The 15,236-nt window shown below is 42.4% G+C and overlaps 2 protein-coding genes across 3 annotated transcripts in view; one reads left to right on the plus strand and one right to left on the minus strand.

Moving 5' to 3' along the window:
• Positions 1-571: 571 nt before the first annotated feature.
• On the minus strand, positions 572-2,112 carry tbcc (tubulin folding cofactor C). Its single transcript, XM_035405182.1, is given in 3 exon segments — positions 572-1,548; positions 1,550-1,675; positions 1,677-2,112. Coding segments are annotated over 3 exon segments (942 nt in total). The 5' UTR covers positions 2,037-2,112; the 3' UTR covers positions 572-1,092.
• A 2,448-nt stretch (positions 2,113-4,560) lies between these two features.
• Positions 4,561-15,236, plus strand: part of bicral (BRD4 interacting chromatin remodeling complex associated protein like) — an 18,532-nt gene continuing 7,856 nt past the window's right edge. The window contains exons 1-6 of one of the 2 annotated variants that reach the window (XM_035405180.1): positions 4,562-4,708; positions 11,934-11,983; positions 12,592-12,637; positions 13,481-13,529; positions 13,799-13,864; positions 14,044-15,236. The exon at positions 14,044-15,236 is cut by the window's right edge and continues 103 nt beyond it. In XM_035405180.1, coding sequence (XP_035261071.1) covers positions 12,597-12,637; positions 13,481-13,529; positions 13,799-13,864; positions 14,044-15,236 — 1,349 coding nt within the window. In that variant the 5' untranslated portion in view covers positions 4,562-4,708; positions 11,934-11,983; positions 12,592-12,596. Of the gene's footprint in view, positions 4,709-11,933; positions 11,984-12,591; positions 12,638-13,480; positions 13,530-13,798; positions 13,865-14,043 lie in introns of both variants that reach the window. The other variant, XM_035405181.1, reaches the window with a different exon arrangement.

The raw sequence follows: 15,236 nt of genomic DNA on the forward strand, positions 1-15,236 counted from the left end.
CATCATGTGTTTCATACCATGCTTCTGTGTTCTCCAAAAGTATGGTAATGGTAAAGTGAAATCTGATATTTTTGCTATATTTAAGGTATTTGGATTTAAGAAGCACACCCTCCATAATTTTTCATTCAAAGTCTTCTGCATATGGTGGCTTGTGTTATATGTGCCAATAGCCAAAACAGAGACTGTGCAGCTGAAAAACTTGGCTCCATATTAAACAGAAGTTGGACATTGTCTGGTAAGTAACATATTCTTTGAAGAAGGACTGTTTGCCTTTACTCTCCTGAATTTAACAAGGATGTTGCAGTGATGGGATGCATATTATGAATTACAGATGGAGCAAGCAAAAAAACATTTTTAATAATACCGTTTCCAAAGAATGCTGACTCCCAGTTTGTCTTACATTTGAAAATATTTACTCACCAAGTAAGTTTTGCAATCTCATGAATAGTATGTTCCATGTATATTCCATGTGAAAGTTCATGACCTCGGTACTCCATGTTAGTGGTAACAGGAGCACGCCTTTTTCCTTTTTATTCTAAAAGACCAGCCATGAGTAAGAAAAAGCTCTGCCTTTTTTCAGTTTTCTGGCAATTGGTTTAATGCATAACAACATACACACACAATGTTTTATTATCCCACAGTAGAGGATTGTAATGGCAAATTTTCACAAGGCAATGATAGCACATGGATTTAATTATACTTCAAAAGAAAACAGAGGCTCCTTTATGAAAATCACAAACTTGGTTAATCATTAGCCTACCAGCAATGCTTACATTACAATAACCAATAGGATACACATGTTCTGCTATATTTGCATCCCAGTTTATACCAGAATGGTTTAGGTTATATGACGACATGTTAACAATTGGTATTAGATTTTGATTTTATGAGGCCGTTGTCAGTTCATATTGGCATTTTTGGAGATCCAAATATTCAGCGCTTTATCCAGTGTCAAAGACAATTGCTTTTCCCTCTCAAGGCTTTACAAATAGAGGTAGAGGATTGGAGTAGTGCAGTACTGTAAGTAAGATCGTGAATGCGACAAAAACAATGTCACATCGTAACTATAGTCGTTCCTGTCTATCGTGTTCATCATTTACAAGTGCATTTCTTTGCTAAATAAGGAATGACAGTCCAGTTCGGAGACGGAGTGCCCACTGCGAGCCAGTTGAAATCGTCCACCTGGTTCCAATAGTTTCTTTCGATGTCCAACCCGGACAAGTTAAACAGTCGACAGTCCTCGATGATGGGTCGGCTGGTCACGTGAAGGTACACCTCCGTATCTGTGGTGTTGTGGGTTCTCAGCTGCTGCCATTGGAAAGCAAGGGTGCAGCCAGTGCACTGGTCCACGAAGACAGAGCTGGAAACCGGGCCACAGAGTATTTCCGGATCTCGGACATGATTTATGTACGAAGTTCTCGGGGACCCAAGCAAACGCATCTTACAATTTGTCAGGTGCGAAAGGAGTACGTCTCGCTGGTGGATCTCGTCCGCACCCTTCGTCAAAACCTGCGAGTGGGCGTTGGAAAAACCGCATTGATTTGCGCATACACCACGGCCAAGCTACCATCACTGCAGCCTGAATTTGTGGATGCGGGGTCATCACGAGGCTGTGTGACTTTATTTTATTTGCTCCAATGTTGCGCGACCGAAAGGCAAATATTTTACTGGGGATAAACTTCTTCTAAGGAGCATTGTAGTTTCTGTAACGATGCTTGCGCTTGCCTTAGCTCATATTGTGTAAGAAACACTGTGCTATCATTCAGAAACTTCTGAAGCTGTTGCATCCTTGGAGTTGCCCTTCTAAAACCCGGTCACGATCGGCCTCTGGACAGATCGACAACAGTCTTCTCTGTGTTAAACGTGTTAGAGAAGTAATCTATTTTTTCTTCTGAAACGGATAACTTTTCTTTAGCCTCTTTGCGCCGCGCCGCTTCCTCCAGCCTGTCCTGGTCTCTTTTCAGCAACCTGTCAGGAATTTTTACCGTTTCGCTGAGCCAGCCCGGTACCTGTAATTCCCTGACACATCGCGCCATCAGATGCCACCGGCGCCTCCATAATCATATTTCTGTGTTTACATAAGGAAGCAGCTTCACGCATTAATGCATTCCGGTCGCCTCTCATTAAGAAGTTGTGTGATTGGTTATATCTTTTCTGACGTTTAAGTATACTGTATCTCCACTGGTTGCACATTTGTTTACCAGCATTATGACGTCTGCGGCTGGTAGATACGTAAATCCAAAGCATCTGAGTTCAAACGGTCCTAAATAGTCTGTGAAATTTCACTTTGGACCATAAAGAGATTTTAGACGGAACAACGGCAGATCACTAGTCTAAGAGGCACCTGGTTCAAATGTTCTCCATCACAGAATAGAAGCAGGAAAGAAGCATGCACGTGTGTGTGAGGAGAACGTTGATGTATTTAGCATGCTTGATTCCAGGAATGGTGTCACCGTCATGGGCTACCTATGCAGTCTTGGCTCACAACATGTGTTGTCCATCAGCTTTACTTTTATCACATTCTCTGTTTGACAGCTGGTACGATGAAACAGGCACAGGCCTACCTGTGCTGGCGGAGGAAACTGTCATTTTCAGTCTCAGGTCTACAACAGTTTTTTTTCTTTTTCTATTGGCCGAACCACAAAATAAAACAGTGTAAACAAGGCTTGTGCTTTCTTTAATGTTCATTTCATTATTTTCTTTATAAAACACATTTCTCATGATACAGTACAACATTGCCAGTGCAGATATGTTACTATGGGTCAAGTATAATTGCTTTGCTTAAAGTTAATTTGTGTAACCAGGTACATACACTGAAATACGATTCTCACTGGCTGTGATGACCTGGGAGAGCTTCAATACTACTTCTCCCTAAATTGGATTCATATTCATGACTCATGTCACAAGCCCTCATCACAGCCACATGACAGTTATAGTGAAAACTATACCTGTACATATGCATGGAAGTCATATTTTTAATCATGTACCAGCAGTAACACTAAACAGGTAATGATAAGCTGACAAGAGGACTTTCATTATCCACCATCCCAGCGCTGAAGTTGCTGATGGATTTTCAGTGCCTTTAGCATAAAATATGATGCTAATATTTGAGATTATAATGCTAGCAGTATTAGTACTCAATCACATGAATGACTTTCTGTCATTGCCAGCATTGCATGAAGTCATGACAGTCAAAACCAAACAAGGTTTGACAATGAGTAAAATAACTGTATAGCAATCTCCCATAAAGTTATAGATTGTGACGTAAATATAAAGATTCTCCAACTATAAAAATTGATGTTATAAATATTTTACTGTGTGGTTTTTAAATGTAAATGTGTTTATACAAGCTAATGTTCTTCTGTATTTGATTTCTTTCTCAAATATTTCATCAGTGATAACTACGACTTGGTGTTTGTCACTGAAAATATTGGCTTAAGTTATGGAGCAGTCATGGCATGGTGGTTGAATGGATCATGGAAATCTGAAAATAAATAATATTTAGATAAATGTTTTAAAAACATTAACTTGTTAAATACACTCATTGATTTAATTTACATCGGTAGGAAATTACTGAGATAACATGCACAACTGTAGCAACAGTAACACGTGCTTGAAGTTTCAAAAAATTCAGTGGGCTCTTTCCACTAGGAAAAGTATGAGAAAAATGCATTGATAGGCTGGTGCATTTAATCGTTTCAGTCCTTCACTGAAACAGATCATGTGTCCATTGTCCTTTCTTTAAAGTGTATTTTGGTACATGTTGTACAATGCAATGTTTGATGGAGCACCTGTTGTCACTGACACCCTGACACTGTAATGGGAGGAGCGCTCGGCATCAACACCTAACCACCCTCCATGTAACAGGGGCCATTAAACATCTGATTGCAACAACTGACCAGGACTTGTTCTTGATTTCAGGAAATTTCAGACTCTGCATAGGCACCATTTAGTTTCTCCTAGCATTTGGCAATATGGTTAAAATTGGTAGGCCTATACAAATCACACTGTAGGCTATGAAAGCAAAAAATAATAATAAAAATAAATAAAAAACAGGAGTCGTGGAAGTGGCAAAAAACTGGGAAAATAACAGAACTGGCAAAAATGACTATCTTTGACACCTGACTTTGACAGACACCTAGCCATAGTGGTAATACTGTTTTATAATAGGCTAATGTTTTGTGTGCTGCACTTACACGTTTATCAGCATATACAGTACTTACCCTATTTCCTAACACTTGGTGTGTAGGATTAGTATTCGCATTTGTTCAGTTAACACTCAACACCTGCACATGTCCACGAAATGACCGAGTTTCATTTTTGATTGCCATGACAGTTCAACACCTCGGTCGTTCCTGTGCTACGCCCCCTGGTGTTCGAGTTAATAATGTGTAGGCCTATAAGACTATCGACTAGTAGTGAATAATTATTTTGAAGAAAAAAATGAAACACTTAAAATATATATAATAATTTGGTTTTAAAATGAACAGATTCGTTTCATTCCCTCAAGTTCACAGCGCGTATATTTAGTCTTCAGTTTCTATCGGTTCTGGTTCTGGCAGTACGGGCGTTATGTGCAGTCGAGTTGGTGATTTCCTCGGGGCTGTCTGCTTGCAGTTGCGGCTATCTGCATGAGCGCCACTGCCCCGCCGGCCCGTGATGTGATGGCGAGGAAACCCCGTTGACAAGGCACTGCTTTTTCATGACGGTGAGTTTCCCTTTGAGTGTATTATAATTTTGTGATAAAAATTTCAAGGAAAAACACACACAACCTCCTTCCTCCCCTTCCTTTGGGGAGGGATGAGAACTGGAGAGGAAAAAATCTGAGACAGAAAACGGGGAGAGAAAAATATATGAGTGAAAGAGGGAGTGGGAGAGGAGGAGGAGGAGGGGGAGCAAATTAAAAGTTGCCAAATGGATATATTGGGTTTCAAGAGGGATGAGGAGTGAGGGCTTTCCTCTGTTCTCCAAGGTCTTGATCTCATTCAAATTTAGATAAATGTTTTTTGGTCCCCAGTTGTTAAGTTTAGATGAAGAACACAAGCCAGAGGTTTTCAATAAACAGAGGGGAAGCTAGCAAGCAAAGCTACACCGTTGCTCCGTTTCAGGGCCACTGTGGAGATAAAGAAAAAAAAGACAACAAAACGGCAAGCCTAGTTAGCGATATCACAAGACAGTAATTTGTCTACTAATTCAGCGGTTTGATATACTCGCGAATTTATTCTGACAACCTGAGGTGAAACAGACGAAGAAAATCGACGCTTTCCCCATGCTGCCGTGCGGAGACGTTAGCTTGCCTGCTAGCTGGAAGAGTTGTAAATGAAAAGGGGACTCACGTCCACCTCGGCGGAAAGACGGCGTCAGCGAGTGAGAGAGCGAGAGAAAGGCGTTTTGAAATCGCAAGCGACTAGCTACTATTGTCTGTCAATTCATTCTATTTTTGGACGTAAAATTCCCAGCTATACATTACGTTTCCACAAGGCACAGGCGGGATAAAAGGGTTTCGAGCTTATGCTGCTATGTCGGAACAGGATGGGCAGGACAATGTACACTTGCTAATGCAAAGCAAATGCCGTTTTCAACGACGGAAGGATGGAACTGATTTTAAATTACTTCAAAGGTTGCCCCTACGTGCATTTCCACCCCCTAGTATCTCTAGAGGAAGGAAAGGACATGCCGATTCCTTCAACCACCCAATTCTCGCTGTTTTCAGGCTACAGTGCTGTGTGTTAGCAGTCATCTTGGCTAATTAGCGTCACGTTAGTTTTTATCAGTATTATATTTCCCCCTCATTAATCGTCCGAAGAGCTTTTCATGAAAAGAAAATCCTTATACACACTCTTAATCGACGTATTCGCTAATGTTGGCTGTGGTTAATTAACGTTTTCTTCATGATTTTATGCAAGTCCTGTTTTTTCCTGAATGTGCTGTCGTAGTTGGCTAGCTTGCAGTCAGGTTTCCCCTTCCATTTTTGTGTCTTTTCGCTAAGACATCTGTGATTGGCATGTTTTATGAAACTTTGCATCAGCACGTTTTAAATAAAAATGTGAAATAAAACGTGTGTCGCAGGTGTTGTCCTTGAACCTTTAACGTTGACTATGCCAGTCCTTTAATTGCGCCTCGTCCTTTGTTGGTTAACGTTAGCCTATAACGCTTTGGTGGAAACGTGTGCAGCTAACTTCAAGCAAATTACACACTTGCGTTGGCTATATCGCTGTATATTTCATAATGTCCGTTTTTACACAAAAGCCAATACCAGACTAGTTAACTCGGGTGATTGGCTGCGTTAGCCCAACCAGACATAGCCAGTTTTTACAACCTAAAGCTCTAACCGCCTGTTAAACCATGGCCATTTTCTTAGAACTGAACAACCAGAAATATTAATTGTTCTGGTTATTTACCGTGTCTCACAAGTACTTTGATATCCTTAGCGACTCCTAGGTACTGAAGCAGTTAGTTATCTATATGTTTATAATGAAAAGAGCATAATTTATTTTCTCGTTTCCATTCAGTTGTGAAAACGTCCTTGTCTGGCTGGAAGCCAAGGTGTGGCGTAGTTATTTGTTATAGCCGCCATTTTTATCAGTGTACTAAGTCGTAACGAAAACCTAGCAATGTTCCAAAAGAATTCAACATATTTTACAAAATAGTGACACGGGCTTCATGTAATGTGTCACGCTTTTGCATAACAAATACAAGATGCAAACATTGTCTATGATTTACATTATCCATATTAATTCAAATATAAAAAGATTAAATTAAAATATAACAGCCTATGTGCCCGAAATGCAGATGCAACATACGAAAACGTGCGGACCTGAAATGAAAATAATAATTCCAATGGTACTGTCATCGCATTTCGTTATTAAGCCAATTTTTTGTTTTTGTGTGTATATGTGGAAAAAATACCCCCTAATGTCTGATTTGAAACTACTTTAAATAATACTTCCATAGCACTCTTAAGAGATGAGTGCTGCGGATTAATCTTAATGATAAGGTTATACTATAAACCCTCATGTGTACAACACTAATACAACAAACTAAAATAACAAAGACAGAAATAAAACAAATATGTGTGCCCTCTCCACCAGTAGGCATGGCCGAGACGGTCCGAAACGGAATGCTACAATGAAAAAATACCCCCAGCAGATCAGATGGTTGTGTGCTCTGCAGATACTGTTACAGTGAGATGGCCTACAGCTCTGGGGCAAAATAGCTACTGAATCTACTGGTTTCCTGTAGCTGGGTGCTCCAGAAATGAATCCATTATTAACTGAGGGTGTGCTAGTAAAGACCAGTTTCATCATAGGATCAGTCATGTTAGGCAATTTTAGCCGATGCTATCCAGAGCAACTTGCAATGTAGGAGAACAGTGTATTCACCTGATTTACATGACTAATGTGATGATGGCTAACAACCTCCCAGACCAGCATATGTAGCATCACTAAAGCCCTATGCACTCTGCTCTGCTAAGCAAGAGCCAAAATACAGCAAGTACTATATATAGATTACGTCCATAACAATCCCTATGTAAAATGATTAAAATCATAAACATAAAATAAAAACGGCAAAACTTTAACTAGTACCAACTATGAGCTTTGGGGGTGGGCATGAGAAGGGAACCATAATGCAATCTAAAGGGCTGGTATTTAGAATGCGTCTGAAGATGGACACCTATTCTGCTGTCCTAACCTCTGTGTGAAGTTTGATCCATTATTGGAAGGGCTGACCATTTTTAATGTGAATCACTATATAATATGAAGAATGATACCACAGTCTGAAAAAAGAAACAACTACATTAGATACAGTGCCGTGAAAAAGTATTTTTTCTGTTACTGCATATATCTTGCTGTGAATGGTTTCAGATCTTTAGACAAAATGTAATATTAGGCAAAGGGAAACTGAGTGAACACAAAACACATTTTTAAAATAATTTAATTTATTTAATAAAAAAAGTTACCAAACACCCATATGAAAAAGTAATTGCCTCCTTAGTTACTCAATCAACCAGTTAACCAAATTGAATTAATAATTAGATTCAGCTGATTGAACACAGCCACACCTGCTGATTGCACTTAATCCTGTTGAATCTAAACCTCGCTCATACTGAAACTTGCCTTCTAAGTGAAGTAGTCACCACAAAGTTTCTACATGCACACTATGCCATGATCAAAGGAAATTCCAGAAAATATGGGGGAACAAAATTGTTGAAATTAATTTCTAAGGCTCTGGGACTCCAGACGAACAACTGTGTGAACCAGTATCTCCAAATAGAGAACACTTGTAACAGTGGTGAATTTTCTCAGGAGTGGTCAGCCTGCCAAAATTTCTCCAAGGGCACAGCGACAACTCATCCAGGAAGTCACAAACACTCCCAGAAGAACATCCAAAGGACTGCATTCCTCTCTAGCCTCAGTTAAATTCAGTTTCCATGGCTCCATTGTAAGAAAGAGACTGGGCAAAAATGCTAACCAAGAGAAACATCACTGCTCGTTTCACATTTGCAAAAAAGGACCCAGATGATCGTCAAACCTTTTGAGGTAATGATCTGTGGCCAGTGAGTCAAAACTGGAATTTTGGATGACGTGGGTCCCATTATGTCTGGGGCAAAGCATATAAAGCATTTCACAGTAAGAACATTTTAACAACAGTCAGACATGTTGGTGGTAGTGTGATGGTGTGAGGATGCTTTGCTGCCCCGGGACCATGAATTCTGCTCTGTACCAGAAGTTTTTTTAATCTATTTTTAATCATTTTAATTTAGTCCATGTGCTTAACGTGAAGCATAATTTGGCTATACAGCATGACAATGGTCCAAAACACAAAAGAAAGACCACTTCTGAATTGCTGGGGGAAAAAAAAAAAAAGATTTGGAGTGGCCTAACCAAAGTCCCGACTTAAACACAATAAAGATGCTGTGGCAGGAAATTGAAATGGGCAGTTCATGCTTGAAAACCCAGTTCTGCAAAGAACAGTGGGCTAAAATTCCTCCCCAGCAATATGAAAGACTGATATCAAATTATATGAAGCGTTTGATTGCAGTTATTGCTGCTGAAGGTGGTGTAATCAGTTATTAAGTTTACTTAAGGGCCATTTACTTTATCACACAGGTAATATGGGTGTTTGATAACTTGTGTTTTGTGTTTACTTGGGTTCCCTTTGTCAAATATTAAATTTAGTCTAAAGATTTGAAACCATTCAGAGCAACAAATATGCAATAATATAAGAAATCAGGAATGGGACAAATACTTTTTCACAGTGCTGTATGTAATCTAGTATCCTTTCTGCTACATTTTGAATGTTTTTATTGCAGACATGAATGAGTAGCTGCTGCATCATGTGCAAAAAAAACATATCCAAAGTTCTTCCTCCAGAGGAGAACATTGTCTGCAACTCCTTATCTGCATGTACACATAGATTTTCAGTACTCCAATACCTTAGGATGCAGTCACTATGACCGTTCTTCGTTAAATGCACTGCGACTGAATTTCAACTGTCATGTGTTCTAAAATTGTTGCAGTGCTCAAAGATTAAAATGTTTAAAGATTTTCTTGTTTTCTCCTCATATGCCAGACCACAGTGGCATTTTATCATGTAAATGTAATTCCTTGCCATTGCAGTAGTCACCTGCTGCCTCACAAATTTCCCATGGTTCCTTAGCCATGATCAGGTTTTGTTAAAGCCACAGGATATGGTGATTTTCATTGTAGCTGAGCACTTAACCAGTTCAGTTCTATTGAATTTTATTTGTGTAGCGGTTTTTACGGAAATACTGTCACAAAGCTACTTTAGAGAAATGGGAAAAATCAGGCAAGACTGAGTATGAACCACTAAAATCCAGCAAGTGAGGTAAAAACTCCCAGTGGGAAGAAAAACACTCAAAACAGCAGTGTGAGATATAAAGGGAGAGCCCACCATTTGCTGGCTGGCCCATTCTCAATGGTCAGAGATAAGCTAAATAGTAATAGACAGGTAATGATGAATCTACTGGAGCAAATAGACAAAGTAGTTGGACAGATTATAGCCTGGATTATAAACTAGTTGGTAAAATCGAAAGTCCAAGCAAATAAATGTTTGTCTATATGCAGATCAGGATGGATCTAGGCCTTTAGGTTGCATCCTGGCATGAGCTTGAACCAGGAGAGGTTCAGGACTGGATCAGACAAATAAATAATACAGCTAACCCTTCTGGATTCAGCATGCTTTTTTTTTGCTGTCCGAGACCAGGATCGGGTACCACTGGTCGAGACAACCTCCTTCCTTTTAGCTTTGAACAACACTGTCCTTTTTATCACTGCTGTAGAAACGACCTTGCATGCCCAAATAAATGAGAAAATCAATATTTATGTCAAATGTGTATTTACAGCATTTTTTTGCTAGGTACTGTATGCAGGGCTCCCCATATTTCCCTCGGCCGATCATGTTGAAGTCCTAGTGATGGAATGGGTTACGTATAGGAAATTACAGAAGTGAGTTGTCACCATGGACATTGGCTTTTGCAGAGCACCAGCCCATCTCCCTAATGAGTGTGAAGCAGCCTTGATCGCTGCTTCACACTCATTAACAGGGCTCATTTTCAGGTCCTTTATAACAGTAAAACACTGGGCAGTTTAGAGTTTTTTTTTTCTTAGAAAGCCTGATTTAATAAACTTGATTTTCTGTTGGTTCAATCATTTGATACCAGTATGTCCTATACATGTCCACACAGTGAAAAATAAGAATAGTCAATTCAGCCAAAGCTCACATCTCTTGTCATTGTCAAGGTTGTTCTGTCTTTAAAACAAATTCTTGAAAGTTAGTTCTAGAAATACCACCACAAGTTAATGTGCGTCTGTGTGTTCATGTATGTATGTCTGTCAAGCATCCACACGTTGAGTAAATGTCCATTCTAAGTTTTAAAGCTGACAGTGTGTGAGGAGCATGCAGACAGGTTGTGGTGCCCTTTCAGTCTAACCAGTACTTGCTTTGCCCCTCACTCTAAATGGCAGACTGAAACCAGAGATGAATGGTTCAAGATTGCTAGTACAAGCCCAGGGTATCAGAGGGTTATTAAAAACTAAAGCAAGGTCAGGCACTATATAAGGATGAATGTGAATTGCCCTGGTGAGGCCTTATTAGTCAACAGGTAAAACAAAGGTACTTCCCTTAACTTGGGGATCCAGTCACCCAGTCAGTAAGTCAATGTGAAATGGTGCTAAATCTAGGGTTGTACATTTGGAGGCAAAATGTGATACTTTATTAAATTTGAAGCACAAATGGCCATTCCTGTTAGACTCAATAGAGCCCCAAGTCTGTTTGGTGAAAATCAAGAATGACATGTTCCCTTCCTCAAGTCATGCCTCTAATATGCTGGGGGGAAACCTCCCTTGTTGAAAATATGCTCTCTTACATGGATTTAGTCTTTGAACAGTCATGGGAAGTACTCGAAATTTATGTATGTAAATTATTTATTTCATACGCTGAACAAGATACATTGGTCTTTCAGACTCACTACGTTGATGTGATTTATCATCAGGTCTAGCAATGTAAATGTGCTGATATTGTTAATGAACTGGGAAGCTTTGCAGCTAAAGCAATAGTCTAATTCGACCACAAAAAGTTATGTCAGGTTGTGTTGGTAAAAAAATACCCCTGACATAACACAATGGGTTGTGTTATGAGTATCCATAAGTATGTATCCAGAGTGATGCAAATATTTTGAAAATAGAATGTCTCAAAGTATTTCCTCCCTGCTATTCAATTTTAATATATGTCTAATTTTCCTGGAGTCTGACTTTTGTGGCCATTAAGGGAAAAAATAATTGAAAGTGTTTGCCCTTGAAAGTATCATCGTAAATCATGGAAAATATTAATCTTATTTGAACGGGAACCTTGTATGAGGGTGGGGTTGTGTGGACACCAGTTTTCATCAGCCCTTCTCTTTCTCCCTGCAGGAAATCTGGGGGGGTTAAATGACTGACTCGATGGTCCCCACTGGAAACCAGTGAGTGTCACCTCTTTATTTAAATTCCCTCCCAGTTTAGAATGCATTGGGTTTGTTCGTGGGTCCGTCTCATCACTGCAGCCTGCTCCTGTTTGGGGTGGTGCAGATGGGCACCTCTGTTTGCTGCTAACTGCAGCTCCTTCAGTCCTCAGTCCATTGGCAGTGCTGTGCAGCTATTGTGTCAGATGAGTACACTTTTTTGTGCCCAGCTGGTGCAGGTGCACTGAAGCTGCTCTGGCTAGGAAAATCCCACCAACTGTAGCCCTCCCTCTCTGAGCGACGCTACGGCTAATTATGCACTGCCCCGAGGGGCTGTGGACCACACTAGCTTAGTTAGAATTCAATATCAAACGTTTGGGGTGAATCCACACACCCAAACACAGTGCAGGATTAGCCAGCCAAAGCTCTTTGTTCCTTTGGAGCAGCTTTAATGAATGTTGCATCAGAAAACTGAATACAGCGGACAAGCTGTTTTCTTTTCATTCTTTTAATGTGTTTGAATAATATTTTTTAAAAGCATACTTGCTTATTTTTCTCTCAGACAAATCTGTGTGCTCTGAAACTTTTTTCAAGAATGTGATGCTAGGTCTATTCTCACCTCTTCCCAGGTGTCATGGACGATGAAGATGCTCGCCGTCTTCTAGATATTATAGGGTCAGTGAGTCACCATTTTATTGCCGTGGCTGTGTCATGGGAGTAGATACTTTGCCGATGCTGTTATCTGGGGCAGCACAGTTTAAATGTATAATTTTATGAATTTGTACCACTGGAAAATTTGAAAGTTGAAAGCTGAAGCATCATTTATTATCGTGGTTGAAGTTACAATGGTGCCACCCCACATGGGATCTGATCCTGCAGCCTTGTAGCTAAAAAATATATATATATATGTGTGAAATGCAACTGGGAAAGGAATGTAATGTATTTACATTGTACCTAATAGGAGTTTACTTGGACTTTGATGTAAGTGGGTTATGATTGTAGTATGACTGGAATGGGACATACATTTTAAGATTGTGCATCAGGGACAGATATGGGATATGAGGAAAGTAGAATTGTGGACCAGGACTGGCCCACTCCTCGTAGCTCCTGAACAGTTTGTCCTGTTGACCACCTTAACCAGGGGTGTCCAATCTTATCCAAAAAGGGACAGTGGGGTTGTAGGTTTTTGTTCTTGCCGAGCACAATGACACCCGATTGATTGAAGACCATGATTAGTTAATTAGTTAACTGGGCTGAAACAAACACTGTGCACCCACACCAGCCCTTTTCGGATAAGATTGGACACCTCTGACCTACACCCTAATAAGCCTGTCTGCAATTGGTTGTTTTCCTCACCAGTCTTGTTTTTTTCATGTTTTTGTCATGCTTCTCAGCCTCCTTGTGATTGGTAGTTTTCTCACAAGCTTCCTGTCTGTTGACCAGAAAAGTTTTGACTGCTTCTCGTGCAGGTGAAGACCCTATCCTGCCTAACCTATCCTGTTGGTTTCTCTCATTTAGGGATGAGCAGGCTCTGAATGACTATCTTCATGGCCCCAACAGCAAATCGGTATGTCTTACTGTAGCTGCCTAATCAAGGCTGCCACCCTTGCACCATCCCAGTGCTACCCATTAGTTTTGCAATGTAACATGTTTTGTATAATTACTGTTTCTAGCCCAGAGTTGTGTGCATAGTGGCAAACGTGATAGCATTGTGATAGCACCCAGCTGTACAGTGGACAATGAGCTGTAAAATTAAATCTGCAATCAGCCTGGCCAGTTTCAACTCTGAAGTGGAAAATGCTACTATGCTGACATTTTGTTGTCATGGTTTTGTAGATCAATGAAGATGACGTGACAAACACGACCTTTGGCTCTGCCAACTCTTTCTTTATCAGCAGTTCTGTAAGTGGATAACTATTACAGCGCACTTTGAGAAAGTACATGTTGCACTGCATTTTTCATAGAGGTTACACTGCATTTTGACTTGTTAACTTTTTTGTTACTTGTTACACTTTCAGTGGATAGATTATGGCCGGTCGATTGAGAGGTGCGTGATGTGTCTTTGTCCACGTGTCGTGCAGGGAGGAACTGACTCCGCCCTGAAGGATGGTGGCAGCACCCTCAGCGATGTGGGCGGGGCTGATGGGGCGGGGCTGCAGCTCTCCAGCAGCCTGCAGTTCATTTCGGCGGAGCTGGGTGAGGCCTCGCCCTCAGGGGCAGAGCTAGGGGAGGAGCAGCCCTTCGACATCCTCCAGAAATCCCTGCTGGAGGCCGACATCACGGAGCAGACCCTGGCCCAGGAGGCCCTGCTGGATTCCCCGCCCCCGTCAGCCCCCTTCGCCCAGCAGCTGGCCTCTGGGGGATTCGGGGGCGTGACGGGGGCGGGGCCGTCCCCTCTGCCTTTCCCCGGGGCCCAGACCCAGGGCGTGCTCCAGCAGGTCTCCCAGCAGCCCCTGCACAACGGGTCCGCAGGACACATCCAGGTGCTGGGGGCGTTTGGAGGCACGCCCTCAGTGATGACCATCAACAACATAGAGCGACCTCAGATCGTCCTGCGACCCGGGGGCGGGGCAGGCGGAGGAGGAGGGGGGCAGGGCGGCATGTTCGCCCCTCCTGCTGCGGGACAGGTCGGCGTCCCTTTCAAGGCCTGCGGAACGTCCATCCCCCTCCAGAACATCATCTTCCAGAGGGGCCCCTCCCCCCAGGCGCTGGTCCGGCCCATCCAGCCCAAACCGCTGCAGGTGGGCGGGCAGACCGTGTACAACATCAGCGGCCTGGGCCTCCAGGCCCCGCCCACTGCCACGCCCCCTCAGCCTGGGGGCTCTTCCCAGTCGCCCCAGCAGGTGAAAGTGGTCAACCACGCGGGTAACATCATGATCCAGTCTCCCCTGGGGCAGCCGCAGCAGCAGCAGCAGCAGCCCGGTCAGTTCCTTCTGCCCGCCTCCCTGTCGCTCACCCCCACCTCCTCCACCCACGGCCTGCAGGCCCTGAACGGGCAGATCCTCCAAACCTCCGACCGCGCCTCCGTCAGCACCACCTACTCCATCCTGACCAACCACAGCGCTGCTGTGCAGCTGGTCGCTGGGCAGAGCTTCGCGGGCCAACTGATCGTCAACCAGGGCTCGGTGCCGGGGGGCGTCGGGCAGCAGGTGACCCAGGTTTCCCGGGCGACGGGGGGCGTGGCCAAGGTGTGGCCCGGCGGGGCCGTGCAGAACCGCTTCGCCCTGGTGAGCTCGGCGGGCGCTCAGGCGCTGGAGGGCGGGGCCACGGGGCC

Source organism: Anguilla anguilla, chromosome 2 (assembly GCF_013347855.1).
Source record: "Anguilla anguilla isolate fAngAng1 chromosome 2, fAngAng1.pri, whole genome shotgun sequence".
Taxonomy (NCBI): Eukaryota; Metazoa; Chordata; class Actinopteri; order Anguilliformes; family Anguillidae; genus Anguilla; species Anguilla anguilla.